Below are 24,419 nucleotides of genomic sequence, written 5' to 3' on the forward strand. Positions count from 1 at the left end.
CCGAATGGCCGTGTGAATAAGCAGAGAGCGGATGTCCTTCTCCTGTACAAGTGACGGCAGGAGGCACAGACTGGACGTGGCCTCTTGGGTGACAATGTGCTCCAGATCTTCTCTATCATCCCTGGCGTTGATCATAGAGGTGAGGAGCTGGGAGCTTACGGACCTGCACAACATCAGGATCATGAGTTCTGTACAATACAAGGATGTTCTAGCCAGTCATGCCGGGTCTCTCCTTGTCTGGAGCTCCAGGCGCCATATTGTCCAGTCCCCGCAGGCTCAACGTTCTCACAGTCTCACTGGTGTCGAGTTGTCCATTAGGGGCACAAGGACAAGGAGGTTCCCCAGGTGACGGTTCTGCAGTTGATACAGGATCTCAGGCACCGCATTTTCATTCTACCACTTTATTCCCAGTGGTACCACAGGGGGGCGATGTTGGGCCAATGGTCAGACTGTTAGGGGCCACTATTTGGAGTGGGACACTATGGGGGGAAGGGAATCAATACATTATTGTCATTACTCTCATTAGGGATAAAGAGAAAAGAGAGAATTTAACCCTGACATTGGATGAATTAAGGGCCACATTGTGTCTCTCGGGGCCCCGGCTCTATCAGCTGCACCATCTCAGCTCCCAGTAATAAAGAGAAATGAGGGGTCTGGCTGAGAGAAGGGGGTGTGTGAGGCCGAAGGGGGAAAACTTGCTGCTGAGTGTGGCCCCAGGCCAGGGCTTGTCTCCCCTCCAGCAGATAAACAGCCCCAGCTACTAGTGTTACAGGATCCGCTTCCAGGACGGTGGAGATGGAGAATCAGTGGTTTGATCCAAGTCCAGGGCCGGTCCAGAGAGAGAGGAGCTTGGCTGGAAGCTGAAGGCATTTTCCATGACCCAAAGTCCTTGGCTCCGCTCAGCCGTGATGCAAGTTCTTTGTCTCCGTTTGTTAAAGGGAAATATCCTGGAAACTTATAGCGTCTCCTGCACCCCAAGTATCTTCCCTAACCCCGTGATATATATATATATATAACCCTATATGTGACATTTTGTATCCCCCAACCCTAGTCTATAACCTACTTATTATATATGTGACCCCCTAACCCTACAATATACTCTCATTATATATATAACCCCCCTAATACTACGCTATACTCTCATTATTATATATGTGACCCCACTAACCCTATGCTATACTCTTGTTATTATATATGTGACATAGACACAGACGGAGGAGTCGGTAGAAATAAAGGGAAGGACAGACGGAGGAGTCGGTAGAAATAAAGGGAAGGACAGACGGAGGAGTCGGTAGAAATAAAGGGAAGGACAGACGGAGGAGTCGGTAGAAATAAAGGGAAGGACAGACGGAGGAGTCGGTAGAAATAAAGGGAAAGAGCTGGGAAAAGCCAATGAAAGTCAATGAATAATAGTTGAGGCAACAACATAGAAATCATCATAGAACACTGGATCCTGCCCCACCCCCTTCTTACCCCTCTCACCTGCTCAGAGAAGACTCCCCACTTTCCAAACTGCACCCCACCTCTTCACTGCCCCCCCGGTCAACATGAACTTCAGCGCCTCCACCCCAGAGTTGCCCCCGAAATGAGCAAAAATACAGGAGACAGCAATGAGCAGAAATAATGGGGCACAAGTGGAACCTGCTGAAACAAATCACCCCCTTATTCTTGTGTTATGGAATGAGCCAGCTGTCCCCCCTGTTTCTTGTCTGAATGGATTCGTCCCCTATATTGTGGCACATGGAGCGGCAGGGAAATCACTTGTGTTGCTGCTATTAAAGGTCAAATAACCCAAAGGAACCCCCCAAACTTTCAGTAATGATTTATTTACCCATAGGGGTCCAGGTCTCTGGATGGGGGGTGTCTGACCCTTGGAAGGTCCCAGGTTCTTTGGCAGTTGCACCCCAATCATCAGACTGATGCAGAGAAGGAGGGTGACAAAGAGTTGGGGGTAACGTTCCTGCACCTCAAGGGCGGAGTCTGGCACGAGGCCTGCAGAAAGGATGGTCACATGTCAGCTACTGACCAATGGAAACGATCCCCAAAGGGAGAATGGAGACGGCTATGGGACCTCTGCAAGGAATTATGGGACATGGGGTCAGGGGGACAGAGGGAACTATGGGAGATCTCAATGTACTGCTGCTGAGTGGGATACACATGGGGGGCTCAGGTTTCAGACCTTTGGCTTCCAGGGGCCTCACTCACTGGGAGAATTAACCCTGTAGCCACTGGACAGGTGACGGGGAATTGACTCTATGGCTGTGGGTAAAGGAGAATTTGGTGTTTAATGGCAGTTTTATTGGTGACGTCACAATGGCACGAGGGGGGCAGGGGGAGGGGTTTAGGTTGAAGAGACCCCCACACTGGACTCTTATTGGCCACATTGTGAAACTGCAGTTGGTCTCCTGGGGGCCGAATGATTGGATGAAGCAGATGTATCAGTGTAGGTTTAGGCAGTGTGACCCCCAAATCTGTAGCAGAGACCCCCAAACTCCCAATGACCTCAGACACCGCTATTTTCTCCTCCCCTCAGTGGGATTATGGGTAATTGATTGTTTGTGCCCGCGGGGGGGTTGGAATACAGCAAGTGTCCATCAGGGAATGGGGGGCAGCACTATTTACTATAACTAGAGGAGGGAACTGGGAGTAAAGGGAAAGTAAACTCACATGAGAGATGGAACCCCCACACCCGACTCTGTGTGACACCCCCAATAATATTCATGAAGCCAGAGGGAGGGGCAGATGAAGAAGGGGAGTGGGAAACACCTGCATGGGGGGGGGGAATAACTGGAACAGGGAATAAAAGAATCCAGACCCACGTTCCAGACTCACCCCCCCCCCCGGTGCAGGAAATGAAGATGTTGCAGCTGCTGAGTCTGGAATGAGGCTCCTGTTCTGCACCAGCCCCCCCCCCCCCTTACTCATCTAATAACAGCCCCCCAACACTCCTGCACATGAACCCCAATTCCTTTATCCACCAGCCCCTCATAGTATAAACCCGCCCAGCACCCTCACCAACTGCCGTCATGTGCACTGTGTGTCCCATAATTCCTCCTGCAGTGGGAGGGGCAGACTGTGTGTCCCATAAAGTGGGGGGGGGCAGACAACACAGGGGTTGAAGAGCACTAGGGGAACAAAATTGCAGGGGGGGGGGTTACAGAGATAATTAGAGGGAGCAGCACGGGGCTCAGCACAGAGGTTTTTCTCCCCTGGGACATCGACACTCATTTTCCCCATTAGCAGATCCAACACCTGGGAGGTAAGTGGGGGGGGGTCTGAGGATAGCGCCCCCCATAGTACACACGTCTCACTGAAACGCACGGGGGGGGCAAACCATTAGACTGGGGGTCAAATAACAGACTCAAAAGATAAACAGTATGAGATGGGGATAAGCACAGACAGTGATACAGACAGACAGACAGACAGTGATACAGACAGACAGACAGTGATACAGACAGACAGACAGACAGACAGACAGACAGTGATACAGACAGACAGACAGTGATATAGACAGACAGACAGACAGACAGTGATACAGACAGACAGACAGACAGTGATACAGACAGACAGACAGTGATATAGACAGACAGACAGACAGACAGGTGATCAGATAAAAAGGACCCGGGGCTCTTACCTGTTATATTTGAGGGGGCAGGGCAAGAGGATACAGACCACGCCTCCAGGTGTTGTGTGGCCAAAATATAAATATGAACCTCGACTTTGTTCCCGTGAGTCTCCTGCGTCTCCTGCAGCTGCTCCTGAACCCGAGTGATGACGTCGGGCACCTGTGGGGCCAAAGGTTTGGGAAGGGTTAGGCCTCAAATCTCTTGTATGTGATTGGCCAATCCTGGCCTGCGGGTCTTGTGTTTAACTCCTCCTAATGAGAGTATCTACAAGCCCTGCCTACTGAGGACCCCTATAACCCCTCCCACTGGGAGCAAATAAACTCTCCTACTGGGAGTATTATACAAAGCTACAAGTGGAGTATATAGATATATAATATATACTGTATGTAACCCCCTCCTACTGGAACTATATGATCCCTACTGGTTGCAGCAAATAAACTCACCTACTAGGAACATTATACAAACCTACACAGAGGGACCAGCCCCCGAAACATTGTGTATCATTTGGCACATTTAACACATAGGGGTTAATCCCCTTTTGCATTTAACCCTGTGTGTCGCTTCCTCGTTTGTTCTTCCCAGTGGATTCAGGGGAGTCTCCCCAGAGGAATGAGCAGCAGATTGTGATATTGAGGAGGGCCCGGGGGTGTGAGTAACACTTTATCCATCACTTCAGCCAACACACAGGTCACTAGTGATGCCAATAACAGGGAAACATCTCTACTCCCCAGTAGTAAAGCGCTGAGAGAACCCGGGACCCCTCACTACATGGATCCAACTCCACTCACTACACACACAGCTACTCACATTTACATTCAGCTTGTGTAGGAAACACTCCAGCAGGGCGGCGCTCACTTCCATGGCCCAGTCCCTCTCATGTTCTTTACTTGATTACTAGGACCTGTCACAGACTCATTGAGTGAGTATAATGGTACAACAGAGAGTAAGTGACTCATTGAGTGAGTATAATGGTACAACAGAGAGTAAGTGACTCATTGAGTGAGTATAATGGTACAACAGAGAGTAAGTGACTCATTGAGTGAGTATAATGGTACAACAGAGAGTAAGTGACTCATTGAGTGAGTATAATGGTACAACAGAGAGTAAGTGACTCATTGAGTGAGTATAATGGTACAACAGAGAGTAAGTGACTCATTGAGTGAGTATAATGGTACAACAGAGAGTAAGTGACTCATTGAGTGAGTATAATGGTACAACAGAGAGTAAGTGACTCACTGAGTCAGTATAATGGTACAACAGAGAGTAAGTGACTCACTGAGTGAGTATAATGGTACAACAGAGAGTAAGTGACTCATTGAGTATAAAATGACTCTCTAGAGAACTTGGCCTACGTGTTACAGTCACAGAACCTGAAACATCTCCTGCAGTCCGTGTGGCGTCAGGTTCCAGAGCAACAAGTTCCGGAGTAAGTCCTTGAGTGACTCCAGCGTGTCCAGGTACAGGGTCTGTATAGACAAAGTCAGAGTGGGATTAGCGCCCCCGGCAGGAGAAACGTGGCCTGTACTAACATTTAAGATAATTACACGGGGGCATAAGTAGATTTGGTAGGAATGAAGTGCAACAGACACAGACAAGTAACTGCAGTTGGAACCTGTATGTGAAACTCTCCTGGGCCCCGGGGCCCACTGGTGGGAGGATGAAGACACTGGAATTAATTAACAGGAATTAATGAACAAAACAAACTCCTCCCCCCAGGTGTAACTGATCCCCAACTCCTTCCCTCCCACTGAGTGCAAGTGATCCCAAATTTGTGTATCAAACCATTCCTTTCACTGGGTCAGGGCTGAGCTCCCAGGGGCCCCTATTCTATGGAACATCAGACTGTAGGGGGCAGCACACTCAGTGTTAAAACCATTATCTAGAGTTTTTGGCTACAAGACATTGAGAAACCCCAACCAGTCACAGTTGACGTGGCCCAATGCCGGGGCCCCAGTTGGGAGCTGAGGAGACACCAGGTAAGTGCCGGCAACCAGGTCAAGTTGTCACAGAGCAGATTTCAGACTGTCTGGCACCTCCGACTTTATAAATTACTGACGAGAATCAGAGACAGAGAAATGACAGTGATGAACCCCCAGTCCCTGCACAGACCCCTCATGTGCCCTTCACATATCCATGTACCTGGGACAGACGGACACTTGGCAACTGAGCACCCAGAAACTCCACCGACACTCACCTTCCTGCCCAGCACCCATCTCCCCACCATCACTCACGAGCACCCATCTCCCCACCATCACTCACCAGCACCCATCTCCCCACCATCACTCACCAGCACCCATCTCCCCACCATCACTCACCTCTCCAGCACCCATCTCCCCACTATCACTCACCAGCAGTGGAGACAGGAGCTGAGCTTTGCAGGAGAAGTGGAAGAAGCCTGGGTGACAGACCAATCATAGAGATGGTTCTAATGAGGCAGAGCTTGAGAGACAGGTCCTGCTGGAGCAGAAGGAAAGAGACAGGGGAGGGGGTGGAGAGAGAAGGGTTAAGTTGTATTAACCCCTTACAAACAGGAATCACAAGGCACAGGGTAAAGGCAAAGAGTTTTGGCCACAGGAAAGTGAAGCAAATCCAGGTGCCGGCAGCTCTCACTCACTTATTTACACTTCTCTGAATATGGATTTGTTGCACTTCCCACCATTAGTGAGTGTGAGTTGGAACTGGGAGGAGAGGGTTAGTTTAACATCATTGATTGAGTGTAAAGTAGGAAAGGGTTAACATGCAGTAGGGAGTGAGTGTGTAAGATTTGGACAGAAGAGTGTGCATTAGTGAGTGAGCAGGTTTAGGGTTAGGGTGAGTGTGAGTGACTGAGTGTGCAAGGCTCAGGCAGGGAAGATTTACTTGTCAGGCGTGTGTGTTGCACAAGGTTGGCCTGAGTTAAGTGCACACTTGGGCTGTGTGGGAGTGAGGGGTCCCCAGTGAGTGATTGGGGGGATTGGACAGAGGATCCGCTCAGCGGAAACTATTCTCGGCCTGAGGAAGTGCACGGACTCCCGGGAGGCTCGTTAGTGGGCAGTTGTTAGTGGGCAGTTGTTAGTGGGCAGTTGTTAGTGGGCAGTTGTTAGTGGGCAGTTGTTAGGGGGCAGTTAGTGAGCTGCTATACAGTGAATATTCACCAGCTCCCCCTGGGTATTTGTGGGGATTCAAACAATGATGCTATAGACCCCCCAATCCTATGCTGTAAGAATGATTTTCCTTTATAGCCAGAGTTGTTTTATGACCCCCCTCCTGCCCAAGTTGTAGATGAACAGCCTCTGATTGGCCAGGAGCAGGGAGGAGAGTACAAAGCTGGGCTCTAAGGGAAATAATGGGGGAAACATGAGGCACCCCCAGCTCCAATCTCTCCTCTCTGCTCCTGAAGTGCAGCAGGTGGGCCCCAATTCTTTCCTCCCCCAGGGATTATCAGGACCGGGGCCCCTTTAGTTTCCCTCCCCTGACACCTCCTACTGAACAAGGAATAAAGTTCCTCCAGCAGAAACAAACATCTCCATCTGTCCCAGTCTGAGGTTCTCTACTGCCCCCTGGTGGTGGGATTGGGGCGCTGCCATTTGTGCTGAAATCGAGGGGTAACTGCGCCACCAGGATGTGCCCCATCAGGCAATCTGTGGGTTCTGGCAAATGCCAGAGGGGCTGCTATAAGGTCCCATAGAAAGTCAGTATTTAGTGGGCTGGTGGGGGCTGTTTGGGCCTCTGTGTACCTGAAATGCCAGGGCCTATTTTAATTCTCAGTCCAGACCTGTGCCCCATATACAAAGCACAGAAATGGGGGGCACACACATGCCCATAGAGGTGTCAGGCACTACTAGTGTGTTAATAAAAAGCACCCAGATTTTTGCAGCATTAATCTGTGTTTGGCCTCTTCTTACAATTCTCCTTTACTGAATTATGAAGCTTTATCAGACGGAAGCAGTAAAAATCGGCCAAAATTTGAGAGAGAATCATTAGCCTACGTATACGGGGTATTTTATCTACATTCACATTCTGGTGTCCTGGGATGGGGGTGACCAAGAGGATCCCAACCCCCCTCAATTATAGACACTCCAGACTTCCAGGAGAAAATCAGTCAGTCTGGGGCATTTTTTGATGCAATTACCTAAAAGACAGGTGAATAGTTACATTTAATTATAGATACAAAAACGGTTAAACGAGACTTTCAACCTAAATAAGAATTAGGCAATGATTGTGTTCTTATCTGTAAAGGAATATAAACAGCTGTTATATATATATATATATATATATATATACAAGCAGCTCATATTAAACTCTTCATTTAACCCTTAGGATATACTGTATCTGCTCTGCAACTGCCACATCCAATAACAATAAATGTTTCTTATCCTGACTCTGTTCAGCTTATTTTTTGGATTTCTGTGGGTTCAAAACAAGTGTTTGTCTCTCTCATACTTTCCTTTTTATATTTCACTGAATTGGTCTTGAATTTCTACATGAGAACGTACCAGTAGACTGTTCTGTAGAGTGATCCGCTGTCTGTTGTTGGATCCAAGGTTTGATTAATTGTCCAACATTTATCCCTCTCCAATGTGAGAATAAAGGATTAGCCTGAAACAAAAGTCCATATTTGGGGTCTGGTTTTAATATTCCCCAGTATTTAAAAATAGTTATTTTACAAAAAAAAATAATTATTATCAAAGGAACTGATGTCATTTATTTTCATTATTCTACTGTAATGAGCCAATAAAACACTTGAAACGCAACAGAAACCTGTTTGTCAGTGTGCTATGGTCGTATGGACTGAATTTATTTTCATTAGTGGACTTTTTTCTAAGAAGTTCTCCCGTAGGGATTTCTTGTCCCTCCTCATTTTTAGCTGCACGTTTCCCTTATCTTATCCCTTTTCTTTACATTTAGTTACCATTGTAGCAGTTTCTGTATCATAGAACACGTCAGCTCTTGGAACACGTCTGATGCTTACGGGGCTGACTTTTTGGAAAGCCTATGATAAGCCCGGGGGGATGAAAACGACTGGGTCTTAATAGATTGTTTCTATTGGTTTAGTGTAGGTGACAAATACTGATCATGTGAATATAATATTTACATCCAGAATTCTGTGGGATTAGATTCAAGGGGAAACTGAATTGTACAGTGATTGTTGATATTTGAGAAAGTTAAATGCTTCGAATGTACGAGACCAAAGAAAAACATCCACATATCGCGTGTAAACGTGGATAAACTTTGCATATTCATCATTGGAGAAAATTTACTTTTGTTTCTAATTAATCCATACAAATATTAGATTTCCCCCAATACTAGGGATGCACCAAATCCACTTTTTTGGATTCGGCCGAACCCCCGAATCCTTTGTGAAAGATTCGGCGAATACTTGGTAAGTAAGGAGAAAACCTTTTTTACTTCCTTGTTTTGTGACAAAAAGTCACGTGATTTCTCTCCCCGCCCCTAATTTACATATGCAAATTAGGATTCGGTTCGGCTGGGCAGAAGGATTCGGCTGAATCTGTATCCTGCTGAAAAAGGCTGAATCCTGGATTCGGTGCATCCCTACCCAATTCACACACAGGGGTATCTCTACCCACCAATAAACAAACACACACAGGGGTGTCTCTATCCCCCAATAAACACACAGGGGTGTCTCTACCCACCAATAAACACACAGGGGTGTCTCTATCCCCCAATAAACACACAGGGGTGTCTCTATCCCCCAATAAACACACAGGGGTATCTCTACCCACCAATAAACACACAGGGGTATCTCTACCCACCAATAAACACACAGGGGTGTCTCTATCCCCCAATAAACACACAGGGGTGTCTCTATCCCCCAATAAACACACAGGGGTGTCTCTATCCCCCAATAAACACACAGGGGTGTCTCTACCCACCAATAAACACACAGGGGTGTCTCTATCCCCCAATAAACACACAGGGGTGTCTCTATCCCCCAATAAACACACAGGGGTGTCTCTATCCCCCAATAAACACACAGGGGTGTCTCTATCCCCCAATACACACACAGGGGTGTCTCTATCCCCCAATACACACACAGGGGTGTCTCTACCCACCAATACACACACAGGGGTGTCTCTACCCACCAATAAACACACAGGGGTGTCTCTATCCCCCAATAAACACACAGGGGTGTCTCTATCCCCCAATAAACACACAGGGGTGTCTCTACCCACCAATAAACACACAGGGTGTCTCTACCCCCCAATAAACACACAGGGGTGTCTCTATCCCCAATAAACACACAGGGGTGTCTCTATCCCCCAATAAACACACAGGGGTGTCTCTACCCACCAATAAACACACAGGGGTGTATCTACCCACCAATAAACACACAGGGGTGTCTCTACCCACCAATAAACACACAGGGGTGTCTCTACCCCCCAATAAACACACAGGGGTGTCTCTACCCACCAATAAACACACAGGGGTGTCTCTACCCACCAATAAACCCACAGGGGTGTCTCTACCCACCAATAAACCCACAGGGGTGTCTCTATCCCCCAATAAACACACAGGGGTGTCTCTACCCACCAATAAACACACAGGGGTGTCTCTACCCACCAATAAACACACAGGGGTGTCTCTACCCCCCAATAAACACACAGGGGTGGCTCTACCCCCCAATAAACACACAGGGGTGTCTCTATCCCCCAATAAACACACAGGGGTGTCTCTACCCACCAATAAACACACAGGGGTATCTCTACCCCCCAATAAACACACAGGGGTGTCTCTACCCCCCAATAAACACACAGGGGTGTCTCTACCCACCAATAAACACACAGGGGTGTCTCTATCCCCCAATAAACACACAGGGGTGTCTCTACCCACCAATAAACACACAGGGGTGTCTCTACCCACCAATAAACACACAGGGGTGTCTCTATCCCCCAATAAACACCCGATTGTATTCCAATCCGTTCAGGGGAATGTGCGTCTCCTGCCAGAACAGACCGAGCTTTTCTCTCTCAGGCAAGTCTGTGACCTCTGCAGCCTCCTGCTCCAGTCATGTGACTCAGTGACAGGCTCCTCTGATTGGTTCTGAAAGTCACCTGGGGGAGTGGCTCAGAAAAAAACCCCGAGCAGAGCACATGACTGTTCCCCGGGCCTGGGTTTATTTGGCCACGTGATCTCCGACTCATCATCGCCCTCTATCGGGAATAATGAGATTGGGCAGTTCTGTCCCGTCAGCTCGCGTTGTTATTGGTGAGGTCGGCCATGTTTTTGGTTGGCAAGCTATTAGACTAGGCTGATCAACAGAGAGTGGAGACTGTGGGACTGCAGGGACTGATTGAGAAGTATACATTGATATTCTGAGACAATTTGCAGTTGGTCTTCATTTATAGTTTTCTGTCATTTTTAAATTCTTTTATCTTTCCAGTTTGGAATTTCAGCAGCTATCTGGTTGCTAGGTTCCAAATTACCTTAACAACCAGGCAGTGCTTTAAGTAAGAGGCTGGAAAATGAATAGGAAAAGAAGTGAACATAAGGATAAGTAATAACAAGTAACAGAAACAATACATTTTTAACCCCAGAGCAATACATTAGCCCCCCCCCATTTGAAATCTAGAAAGAGGTTGAAGAAGAGAGCAAATAAATGACGACCAATTGAAAAGCTTCCAAGAATATGCTATTGTGTAATTTATAGGGGAAATACCCCAGCGAGTGACTCTCAGATAACATTTGTCCCCTTCCCTGAATTAAACAAGGTGGAAACTCTGAGTATTTCACCCCAGGACTGGGGGACACTTGGCCTTTAATTTGCCCTGTGGGTGGGACTAATGAAAAGGGTGTTGTTGCCTTTATTTGGGGCATTTTCCTTCCAACACAGGGCGATTCTTTTCCTCTCTGGTGATATTTCTTCCCTTTCCCTGAGGCCGTTTATCCCTGGGGCCAGAAGCTGTGGGGGGAGTTTATGAGCAACTGGGGGGGGGGGTAGGGGCAAGTTCCAGAGCAAAGAGCTGACAGTCCAGAGGGTGTTCCCTGGGGCAGGAGAGACAACTCACCCCTTTATATAATACCAGTGTCGTGCTGTACTCATGGCTATATATATATATATATCTACTGTATATAGTTTCTATTCCGTGGGGTGTGATAGGGACATTAGAGTGTCAGCTCTTCTAGGGCAGGGACTGATGAATAATCTGTGTCTCCTTCTGTACCAACATGTATGACAAGCACAAGGTGGGGGTAGTGGGGAGGATTGGGAAGGAAATAGCTTGTCACACTGCTGCCCCCCGGCAGCCCCCCGCTCTGTCCCGCACACACTCTGCCATTGGTCACTCATGGCTAGAATTCATTTTGAGGCATGGCTGCACATAAATCTGTTCAGTCTGCAGCATGCATCTAAATTAACTGCTAATTAGCCATGGAGGATGTGGATTTAATATGTGGCCCATTCTACTCCCTGACTGGGCCCAGGTGACCAGAGGACTGTATTATTGGAGCCCCATGATTACTGGCCCTGACCCAACTCTGTTATTACAGTGGGAACAATATTGTCAGGAACCGTTTCTGGAGGGACAGAAAATGTATGGCACCAGGTGTCCTGTGTTGTAAGGAGGCCGTGGGCTCCATGTTGGTACAGGCAGCAGGAGTTCATATTGTCTGTGCAGCTCAAATCCTCCTTGTGAGGAAATAATGAACAACCCATGTAGTTCCCCTTCTTTCCCTTTCATCCCTGTCTCCAAACAAACAGCACATTAACAATAATCAGAGGCAACATTACACACAGGCACCTCCTCAGACACCCCAGGGGTCCTATAGCATAAAAGGGGCGGGGCTGGAAGAAGTGCCAGATGCTGCAGGATTGAGAGGAAGCGACTCAGGGAGAGGTGAGTGAGGGCTTTCTCTCTCTCTCTCTCTTTCTTTATCTTTTCTCTTATACACTGAACTACAACTCCCACTGTCTTTTGTTCTCCCAGGACCACAGTGCTGCTAATTGTTGTTTCTGTGTAATTTTTTGTCTGACTTATTGCTGCCTGTTCCCCAGCTCCCAATATTAATGAAACTTGTTAGAGAATTCTGGGAGCTGTAGTTCCACTTCTTCCTTTGTTTTCCATTTATATATCCTCCCCCCCCCTTCCCCAGCAGCTCCTGAGCCCCAGGGAGGCAAGTCACACACAACTCATTGATCTCCATTACACTCCCATTGTCTCCTACAGACTCAATAACCTGCTGTCACCTCTGTGCGACTGATACATGTACCTACTACTCCTTCACACACCTTAACTGATTCCATATTCACATTAGCTCCCTGTGATAAGTCTGATCTGGAACATAAACATAGAGCTGCATATCTTTTCCCTCCATGTTTTATGCCTTTATATGGTCACAGAACAACCCCTCAGTGACTTCTAATATCCTTATCATTTACAGTAGGGGGTACATTATCCCTTATAATACATGAGTGATACTCAGAGTTCCCTGTAAAACTCAGCCTGCAGCCTTGTGCCTTTATATGGTCACAGAACAACCCCTCAGTGACTTCTAATATCCTTATCATTTACAGTAGGGGGTACATTATCCCTTATAATACATGAGTGATACTCAGAGTTCCCTGTAAAACTCAGCCTGCAGCCTTGTGCCTTTATATGGTCACAGAACAACCCCTCAGTGACTTCTAATATCCTTATCATTTACAGTAGGGGGTACATTATCCCTTATAATACATGAGTGATACTCACAGTTCCCTGTATAACTCAGCCTGCAGCCTTGTGCCTTTATATGGTCACAGAACAACCCCTCAGTGACTTCTAATATCCTTATCATTTACAGTAGGGGGTACATTATCCCTTATAATACATGAGTGATACTCACAGTTCCCTGTATAACTCAGCCTGCAGCCTTGTGCCTTTATATGGTCACAGAACAACCCCTCAGTGACTTCTAATATCCTTATCATTTACAGTAGGGGGTACATTATCCCTTATAATACCTGAGTGATACTCAGAGTTCCCTGTATAACTCAGCCTGCAGCCTTGTGTCTTTATATGGTCACAGAACAACCCCTCAGTGACTTCTAATATCCTTATCATTTACAGTAGGGGGTACATTATCCCTTATAATACATGAGTGATACTCAGAGTTCCCTGTATAACTCAGTCTGCAGCCTTGTGCCTTTATATGGTCACAGAACAACCCCTCAGTGACTTCTAATATCCTTATCATTTACAGTAGGGGGTACATTATCCCTTATAATACATGAGTGATACTCAGAGTTCCCTGTATAACTCAGCCTGTAGCCTTGTGCCTTTATATGGTCACAGAACAACCCCTCAGTGACTTCTAATATCCTTATCATTTATAGTAGGGGGTACATTATCCCTTATAATACATGAGTGATACTCAGAGTTCCCTGTATAACTCAGCCTGCAGCCTTGTGTCTTTATATGGTCACAGAACAACCCCTCAGTGACTTCTAATATCCTTATCATTTACAGTAGGGGGTACATTATCCCTTATAATACATGAGTGATACTCAGAGTTCCCTGTATAACTCAGCCTGTAGCCTTGTGCCTTTATATGGTCACAGAACAACCCCTCAGTGACTTCTAATATCCTTATCATTTACAGTAGGGGGTACATTATCCCTTATAATACATGAGTGATACTCAGAGTTCCCTGTATAACTCAGCCTGCAGCCTTGTGCCTTTATATGGTCACAGAACAACCCCTCAGTGACTTCTAATATCCTTATCATTTACAGTAGGGGGTACATTATCCCTTATAATACATGAGTGATACTCACAGTTCCCTGTATAACTCAGCCTGCAGCCTTGTGCCTTTATATGGTCACAGAACAACCCCTCAGTGACTTCTAATATCCTTATCATTTACAGTAGGGGGTACATTATCCCTTATAATACATGAGTGATACTCAGAGTTCCCTGTATAACTCAGCCTGCAGCCTTGTGCCTTTATATGGTCACAGAACAACCCCTCAGTGACTTCTAATATCCTTATCATTTACAGTAGGGGGTACATTATCCCTTATAATTTACAGTAGGAAAGCCTTTAATCTCCTGACTGACCCTTGTTTATTGTTCCTGCAGGCTGATGGCTAAATAGTTGGACCCCCCTCCCAGCACCGGTGAGCGAGTCACAGACTTGTAGTTGAATTGTGCCAGATGATTGGGGGCGGAGCTCAGTACATATGAACAGGGGGTCAAACCTGATTGGTTCCAGTGATCTCGGGACCCAACTGCAGCTCAGGATGAGACTGACGGGAGCGCAGCGGCTTCAGCAACGGAGGAGACAGGGGACTGGGTAAGGGATTGGGGAGAAGGTGCTGATTGGGGGGTTTATATCACTAGTATTACACACCCACCTCCCTTATAAATCCCTTGTACTGGGGGGCTGGACTCTTTCTATACACAGGCCGTGTCCCTACAATATCCCCCTGTATCTTGTATCTTACACCCCTCGTTGAATGATTTATGTTAATGGCTCTTCCCTTTGCCAATATCTCCCACCACCCACCCCTGTTATTATTCCCACTAGACCCCCCCCTTCTAGATTTCCCTTCCAAATCATTAGCCTAAAGCTGGAGCTGCCCCCACGCCAAAGTCTTGTCATGTCATAACCTCCCCCTCCCATTATAACTTCTATTAGAAATTCCTCTGGGACTGAAGGGGTTAAGTGTGAAATCTCTCATGTGCTGATTTGTTTCCTCTCCCAGAGTGTCGCCCCCCAGCCGTACAAACACCCAGATGAGCAGCAAGAGGCGAAATGAGGAGGAAGAAGAGTAAGTGTCAGCAATGGGGTATCAGCCCCCCCCTGTCTCCTTCACTCTATTCCATTGGCTTTAAAGGGGTTTGTTCACCTTTAAATTAACTGTTAGTGTGATGTAGAGAGGGATATTCTGAGACAATTTGCAATTAGTTTTAATTTTTTATTAATTGTGGTTTTTGACTTATTTAGTTTTTTATTCAGCAGCTCTCCAGTTTGTCATTTCAGCAGTCTGGTTGCTAGGGTCCAAATTCCCCTAGCAACCATACACTGATTTAAATAAGAGACTGGAATATGAATAGGAGAGGACTGAATAGAAAGATGAGGAATAAAAAGTAACAATAACAATACATTTGTAGCCGTACAGAGCATTTGTTTTTAGATGGGGTCAGTGACTGGATGTGTAACATAATAGCCAGAACACTACTTCCTGCTTTTCAGCTCTCTAACTCTGAGTTAGTCAGTGACTATAAGGGGGGCCACATGGGACATAACTGTTGCTTTTGAATCTGAGCTGAATGCTGAGGATCAATTACAAACTCACTGAACAGTTATGTCCCATGTGGCCCCCCTTATAGTCACTGACTAACTCAGAGTTAGAGAGCTGGAAGTAGTGTTCTGGCTATTATGTTACACATCCAGTCACTCCAGCCTTTATACATTACATTTTTGCCTAACTAACTATATTAGATACAGTTTTTATTTTGTACAGCCTATTTATTTACCCAGTTTTTATTTTTATACTGAACTGTTCCTTTAAGACATCTCATGTAGGGGCAACCCAAAGAAAAAAAACTCACCCTCGTATGGTGACCCCCATTTGAAAGCTGAAAAGAATCAGAAGAAGAATCAGAAGAATAAGAAGGCAAATCATTTAAAAAACAGTTTTATAAAAAATGAAGACCAACTGAAAATGTGCTTAGAATGAGCCATTGTATAACATAGAGTTAAGTTAAAGGTTTAATACAGGCTTGACTGTCACTCACATTAGCCCCTCCCCAGAGTGTGCGGGCCCCTAATACACTGTGTGGGCCCCAGGCTGCCTCTGTATTTGCCATTGAGATTTGATTTCTAATGATTTGTTCTGCCGCCAGAGGTCCGGCCATGAAACTCTTCCTATCGGAGGACGTCGTGTCGGCCCGACTCCAGCGCCTCAGTTTGGACAATGACCACAGCTACGGGGGCAGCGGCTTCCCCAAAACCTTCAAGCAGCCCGAGCCCCAGTTCAGAGAAGTCAGGTGAGTCCCTAATATGTGTGGGCCCTACAGTGGCTAGTACAGTGGCTAGTACTTGTATATAGCAGGGGCCACACTAGGGTCACCAGTTATAATACAAGTCCTACTGTGGGTCACACACACTAGAGTCCTGCAGCGGGTCGGGTACCCGCGGGTTACCTGCAAAAACCTGCAGTACCATGCGGGTTTTTCATTGAAGTTCAAGGTGCGGGTATACCCGCGGGTCAGCGGTTCTGTGGGTTTGCGGGTTGCGGGTCGGGCTGCGGTTTTCTCAATATCAATATTTACTCCTTTTTTCTGGTCACGTCCACTTCCGATGATGTCATTTCCGGTACACAATGACAGCACTTCCGGTTTTACCCCCTTTTTTCTGATCATATCTACTTCCGATTATGTCACTTCCGGTTTATAATGACAGCACTTCCTGATTCTTGATGGTCAGCGGGTCGCGGGTCCGGGTTGCAGAGAAGGTACTTGCGGGTCGGGTTGCGGGTCCAAGCAGGTAAGAAGGCGGGTTGTGGATTGCCGGTTGCGGGTACGGGTCTGGTTCGGGTCCCAAAAAATGGACCCGCGCAGGACTCTAACACACACTCCATGCAGTGCAGTAGGGGGGCACCAAATGCTCATACGAGCCCCACAGTAGAGTCGGGACTATTTAGGGTTTAGATTAGGATCAGCCAAATTCTACATTCAGAACATCGCAGGTTAATAGAGGTCCAGCAATAGGGTCACCTGGTAGTGAATAGAATGGTACAGTAGGGTGAGCCAGTGCTAATACGGCTGCTACAGTAACTTAACCCATCATTAACTCTTCTCTCACCGGATATACAATTCCCAGCCTGTAATTTGTCCTTCCCTCTTCTCTGTACGACCCCATGTCATTCCCTTCCCCAATCTGCTCCTCACGGAATATTGACTTGTCTTGTACATCAGTCCCCACCTTCTGTTCTGCAATACAACCCCCTTGTATTTTTGTTCTGTTACTTTATATAATTATATAAATGGGCAGTGGATGTTGGGGTTCTGTGGGGCCCCTTGGAGCCCAGTCCAGTGCTGTCCCCCTAAACATGTAATTTATCCAGAACATGATGCTTCAGGGATGGATCTTTATTGTTTGTGCTCTGGGCTGGGGGAATGCGCCCTTGGTTAGAGCTGTTTTGGGCAGGTTTCTTATGTGTCTCCCACTGTGTCCATCTCCCCAAATCTCCTGTATCCGTCATGTAACGCTGCATTCATTCATTACCCACAATCCTCTGTGTGACCTCTCTGTCCCTTTTAGGGTTACCACCTGTTCTGGAAAAAAATCCCGGCCTTCTTGTATTTTTATGTTTTTTCCCTATAAATAACATTGGCCTCAAGGAATATTTTTACTGGTCAGATGGCAACTCCCTTTGTTCCCCCCTGGGCCCCATAACTGACCCAGAACCCTCTGCACCAGCTCCTTCCATTCCTTCCGGCCTGGGAATTGGGGTTTTCCCTGCTTATTGCTCTTCTTCTTTTCTGGGGGGTCTGTAGGCCACTCCCCCTGGCAGTCCATTGAGCACCCCAGTTCTGCTCCGTGTCTCGCAGGTCTTCTAATGGGGATGAGAAGTTGGAAGAGACAGAAGAGGAGGATAATGTTGTAGTCGACCCGGGGGAATTCTCCATGAATCACGACAAGGTTCTGAGTGTCTCCCCTTTGCTGGAGGAAACCCTACGGCAACACCGAGCTGGAACAATATTACCAGAGAAAATCCTGCACTCCCTGTAAGTCTTCTACCCATTAACCCATGAACTGCCTCCACTGAAGCCCCGCCCCTATTAACTCCCTGTGATATTCATTGTATTCCCTCACTGCTGCCTCCACTCCCATGATGCATAGCAAACCCACAGCCCTGTGTGTAGCTGCTGAATAACTTGTGTCCATTATCTCTTTTAGATCCTCCCCTTGTATGGAGCTTGTCTTATGGTCGCCCCCTTCAGGCCACATGCAGCAGCTCATTCGTTCCCTGACTGGGACTCTAGAGCCTCCCCCGCACAATCTTTCCTCCAATCAGGTTACTAAGGAACAAGAGGAGCAAATGGAGCAAATGGAAGTGTGAGGGAACATGTGTCTGTATCATATGGAGCCCAGGTCTCATAGGACAATTCTACTTGTGGGACAGCAGTGGCCTGGAGGTGGCGCCTTTCTCCCAAGCAATTGTGTGTGAGTTTGGTGATTGGAGTTGGGAAAGTCTCCACCCCCGAGGAACTGGACTGATCTTTGTACTGTGATTTCTTTTATTGACCCTCACAGCTCTTTCTTAATGGGACGTGCAATATAATCAGGAGCTTAATGTTCCTGTGCCTGTAAATAAATATTGTTATTACAGACACACTGCTTTAGTGTTCCAGGGGTATCCAGCACAGCCAATCAGCACTCACCCCAAATCTACAGGAAGCTCAACTTGGGCCCTCATCCACTGCTTTAAGTTTCCCCTAGACTCCAGTCTAACTTCATTATATACCTGTACAGCATCAATATATGTGTGAGATACAGATCATTATCCCAAGGTTTGGGGGTGCAGGAGTATAGAGGGACAGTAGGGTTCCTGACTGATGTACAATATCAATATATGTGTGAGATACAGATCATTATCCCAAGGTTTGGGGGTGCAGGAGTATAGAGGGACAGTAGGGTTCCTGACTGATGTACAATATCAATATATGTGTGAGATACAGATCATTATCCCAAGGTTTGGGGGTGCAGGAGTATAGAGGGACAGTGGGGTTCCTGACTGATGTACAATATCAATATATGTGTGAGATCCAGATCATTATCCCAAGGTTTGGGGGTGCAGGAGTATAGAGGGACAGTGGGGTTCCTGACTGATGTACAATATCAATATATGTGTGAGATACAGATCAATATTTCAAGGTTTTGGGGTGCAGGAGTATAGAGGGACAGTGGGGATCATGACTGATGTACAATATCAATATATGTGTGAGATCCAGATCATTATCCCAAGGTTTGGGGGTGCAGGAGTATAGAGGGACAGTGGGGTTCATGACTGATGTACAATATCAATATATGTGTGAGATACAGATCATTATCCCAAGGTTTGGGGTGCAGGAGTATAGAGGGGACAGTGGGGTTCATGACTGATGTACAATATCAATATATGTGTGAGATACAGATCATTATCCCAAGGTTTGGGGTGCAGGAGTATAGAGGGGACAGTGGGGTTCCTGACTGATGTACAATATCAATATATGTGTGAGATACAGATCATTTTGGGGGTGCAGGAGTATAGAGGGACAGTGGGGTTCCTGATTGATGGGTAATATAGATGAGACATACAGGTCTATCTGACGGACACAGACTATCACATAATCTGCAGTGAGATTTGGGGGGATATATAAGTGTAAAAGGAAAGAAGATAATCGCACAGTGGAAAAAGTAAGAGGCGACTGGGTATCCCTTATGTGCACCCCTCACTCACTGCTCTACGACCCTCACACCCCCTTGGGGCACAACTACACCCCCTTCTTACAAATACCCAGAGTCAATTATGGGAATAAACTGATTTACGTACGACCTGGGACTCCCCTCCTTTAATAACAAGGGCCACTCTGGTGCTTAATTCTACAATCCTGTTGCCAAAAAGAGTAAAATATGAATAAGGAGAGAATGGGAAGATTTGGGGATCAGTGAATTTAGTGGCAAATATTACAGATCAAACACTGGAGGAGAAATTAAATTCTATTGTTTCTGAGGAATTTCTGCTCATTGTGACGTCGGTGACACGTTTCCAGAAAAGAGAAGCAACGACGGGAAGAACTGCGTCATGTTAAACGCCAGCCGGGATTGGGCGAAATCTATCGGTGACATCACCATTAAATATCAATAGCTTTTTTCTTACAGTGACTTTTAAAGGGAAAGCTGAATCGATGTGATTAATTGTACAGCTTTTGTCAAAATCTCCTGTTTATTCCGTAAACACAATAAAACCACCTGGGGGAACATGAAGAATAATTGGCACCAGTTCAGTGACATGATTGGGGGTCCCAGATGTAAAGATGGGGAGGGGTTCCCCACTCTGTGACACTCTGTAGGAATGTGTAAGAATAACGTAAGATTTCACAGCAAATTTTTTAATTTCTCCGTTTCAGCGTTTGTTGTCTCTGTACAATTTGCCACTAAATATTTACTGATCTGCAAATCTTCCCATTCTCGTCATATTCACATTTTACTTTTATTCCAGAGATGAAAATAATGAGATTCCCACAATGGATCATTACAGATTTATTAGTAAATACAGACAGGTGGGAGACATTAGCCCAAGTATCAGGTCCAAGTCCAGATTTGACTCCATATTCACACTGGCTCCTAGTCCCAGGGGCAACTGAAACACAAATATTTCTCCTGTACATAGACAACTGGGGGCTCTTCTGTCTGACTGTCCCACCTCAGCTTGTCCTGTTATTCCATGGGGGGGGGAGACTGCTGATGGCTATATGGGTGAGCTGACCATAGAAGTGCACATTATAGTCTATGTGGGACAAGTGATTGGCAATACAATACAATACAGACAACACATGCAGAGATATCATCAATAGCCAATATAAATCTTTCAATCTGTCCCATCAACTGAACAACCGATCTTCATGGTAAGAAAAATGCCTGAACAATCCACACACAGTCCGAAAATTGTATGAACAATTGTTTTGTGCGATGGTATATTTGCGTCTATGGCCAGCTTTAGGGTGGGGGCTTTGTAGGAAATGTGCTTGGGGAACTCATAGGGAGATTTGGGTGATTATGGGACCAAATGACACATTCATGGAGTGGTGTAACATAATGCTATTCATAGAGTTCTAGTGGTAGACCTGTGGACTGAATGCTCCAGGAGACATTAATGGGGTTGGGTGACATAGATGAAGATAGTAATATGGTTGACTGATAGACTTATGGACTGAATGTTCCAGGAGACATTAATGGGGTTGGGTGATAGACTTATGGACTTAATGCTATAGGAGATATTAATGGGGTTGGGTGATAAGACTATTGGACTTAATGTTCCAGGAGATATTAATGGAGTTGTGTGATAGACAATTGGACTGAATGTTCCAGGAGATATTAATGGGGCTGGATGACATAGATGAGGATAGTAATATAGTTGGGTGATAGACTTATGGACTGAATGTTCCAGGAGACATTAATGTGGTTGGGTGATAGACTTATGGACGTAATGTTATAGGAAATATTAATGGGGTTGGGTGATAGACAATCGGACTAAATGTTTTAGAATGTGAGATAGACAATTGGACTTTATGTTCCAGAAGATATTAATGGGATGGGGGTGACATAGATGAAGATAGTAATATGGTTGGTGATGGACAAATAGACTAAATGTTCCAGGAGGTATAAATGGGGTTGGGTCATGGACTTAATGTTTTAGGAGATATTAATGGTGTTGGGTAATGGACAATTGGACTGACTGTTCCAGGATATATTAATGGGGTTGGGTGACATAGATGAAGATAGTAATATGGTTGGGTGATAGACAAATGGACTAAATGTTCCAGGAGATATTATGTGGTTGGGTAACAGACTTATGGAGTGAGCGTATCATGGGATACTAATGGGTTCTCAGATAATAAACTCATGAGACTGGGAAATAAACACACTATTCAGACTTTAGGATTGTTGGATAAAAAGTTTAGAGGGAGATTTCATAGAAACAACAGTGTTCTAGAAGATATTGTTGGGGATAAAGAATTTGTCACAGAAAATTCATAATCTGGATATTTGTATTTATACTCATTAGTGGGAATTACCATACTATGATTCCCAAATGAACCATTATTTATGCCTACCATTAGGCAGGGACCTGCACCAGTACTGAACAGTCTAAATGGACAGTTGGAGAGTGGGTGAGACCATTCAGGGTGGGGGAGGTTGTGGGGAATATTATGAAGACAGGGGAAATGGGGGGCAATGCAGATGCTGGGAGTGGCTGTACTGGGGTAGAACATACAAAATGGCAGGTAGTTATTGGGCAAAGACTCTATACAGATATATCCACACACATATTGGGAATTTGGGGACTGTTTGTTGGGAGATGGTACATGTACAAGGATTTATAGAGGAGAAAGGGGACCATTCGTATTGATGGGTTTCATTTTCCAGCTGAAAAAAGACAAAAACATGGATGAAACAAAGAAAGATATGACATTGTATCATCTAGTCATGTGACACTGCATAATCTAGTCATGTGACATTGTATTAGAGTGAGAAGCACCTTGCTCTTCCATTGCTGCAAAGGTAACATTTGTGCAAGGGGTGAGGCCCAGTTTGTACCAGTATGAGGGTGGGGCTTAGAATGGAATTGTTCAATAAATGTGGGTGCATGGGTGGGGCTATAATTACCTGGAGATGTGAATGACTCCTCAGATGCAGGATCTTCATCTGAAACAAAATAAAAAGCCACATATAAAAAACAGTAATTTATGGGAGATTATGGGGAAATCTATTCTTTTAAATTACCCACTTTCTTTAGACTCCATAGACTCTGTAGGCAACTCAAGAACTGGACCTGAAAAAGATAGCAAGTCTGTAGGTTACAGTACCACCAGTGGGATATGGAGGAGCGAGAGGGCAGTAGGTTACAGTAGTACTGGTGGGATGTGGAGGAGCGAGAGTGCAGTAGATTACAGTAGTACTGATGGGATGTGGAGGAGCGAGAGTGCAGTAGGTTACAGTAGTACCAGTGGGATGTGGAGAAGCGAGAGGGCAGTAGGTTACAGTAGTACTGGTGGGATGTTTAGGAGTGAGAGGGCAGTAGGTTACAGTAGTACTGGTGGAATGTGGAAGAGTGAGAGTGCAGTAGGTTACAGTAGTATTGGTGGGATGTGGAGGAGCGAGAGGGCAGTAGGTTACAGTAGTACTGGTGGGATGTGGAAGAGCGAGAGTGCAGTAGGTTACAGTAGTACTGGTGGGATGTGGAGGAGCAAGAGTGCAGTAGGTTACAGTAGTACTGGTGGGATGTGGAGGAGCGAGAGGGCAGCTGGTTACAGTAGTATTGGTGGGATGTGGAGGAGCGAGAGGGCAGTAGGTTACAGTAGTATTGGTGGGATGTGGAAGAGCGAGAGTGCAGTAGGTTACAGTAGTACTGGTGGGATGTGGAGGAGTGAGAGTGCAGTAGGTTACAGTAGTACTTGTGGGATGTGGAGGAGTGAGAATGCAGTAGGTTACAGTAGTACTTGTGGGATGTGGAGGAGAGAGAGGGCAGTAGGTTACAGTAGTACTGGTGGAATGTGGAAGAGTGAGAGTGCAGTAGGTTACAGTAGTATTGGTGGGATATGGAGGAGCGAGAGGGCAGTGGGTTACAATAGTACCAGTGGGATGGGGAGGAGTGGGAGGGAAGTGAGATGTGGAGGAGTGAGAAGGCAGTAGGGTTACAGTAGTACTGGTGGGATGTGGAGGAGCGAGAGGGCAGTAGGTTACAGTAGTATTGGTGGGATGTGGAGGAGCAAGAGGGCAGTAGGTTACAGTAGTATTGGCGGGATGTGGAAGAGCGAGAGTGCAGTAGGTTACAGTTGTACCGGTGGGATGTGGAGGAGTGAGAGTGCAGTAGGTTACAGTAGTACTTGTGGGATGTGGAGGAGCGAGAGTGCAGTAGGTTACAGTAGTACTTGTGGGATGTGGAGGAGCGAGAGGGCAGTAGGTTACAGTAGTACTGTTGGGATGTGGAGGAGCGAGAGGGCAGTAGGTTACAGTAGTACTGGTGGGATGTGGAGGAGCGAGAGGGCAGTAGGTTACAGTAGTATTGGTGGGATGTGGAGGAGCGAAAGTGCAGTGGAT

The 24,419-nt window shown here is 46.2% G+C and overlaps 1 protein-coding gene across 1 annotated transcript; it reads left to right on the top strand.

The window, feature by feature from the left end:
- Positions 1 to 12,444: 12,444 nt before the first annotated feature.
- XB5884357.L (uncharacterized XB5884357 L homeolog) lies at positions 12,445 to 18,946 on the top strand. Its single transcript, NM_001095868.1, is given in 6 exon segments — positions 12,445 to 12,463; positions 14,684 to 14,897; positions 15,310 to 15,375; positions 16,454 to 16,597; positions 18,164 to 18,340; positions 18,513 to 18,946. Coding segments are annotated over 5 exon segments (603 nt in total). The 5' UTR covers positions 12,445 to 12,463; positions 14,684 to 14,844; the 3' UTR covers positions 18,676 to 18,946.
- The last annotated feature ends 5,473 nt before the right edge of the window (positions 18,947 to 24,419 follow it).

This window comes from Xenopus laevis, chromosome 6L (assembly GCF_017654675.1).
Source record: "Xenopus laevis strain J_2021 chromosome 6L, Xenopus_laevis_v10.1, whole genome shotgun sequence".
Classification (NCBI taxonomy): Eukaryota; Metazoa; Chordata; class Amphibia; order Anura; family Pipidae; genus Xenopus; species Xenopus laevis.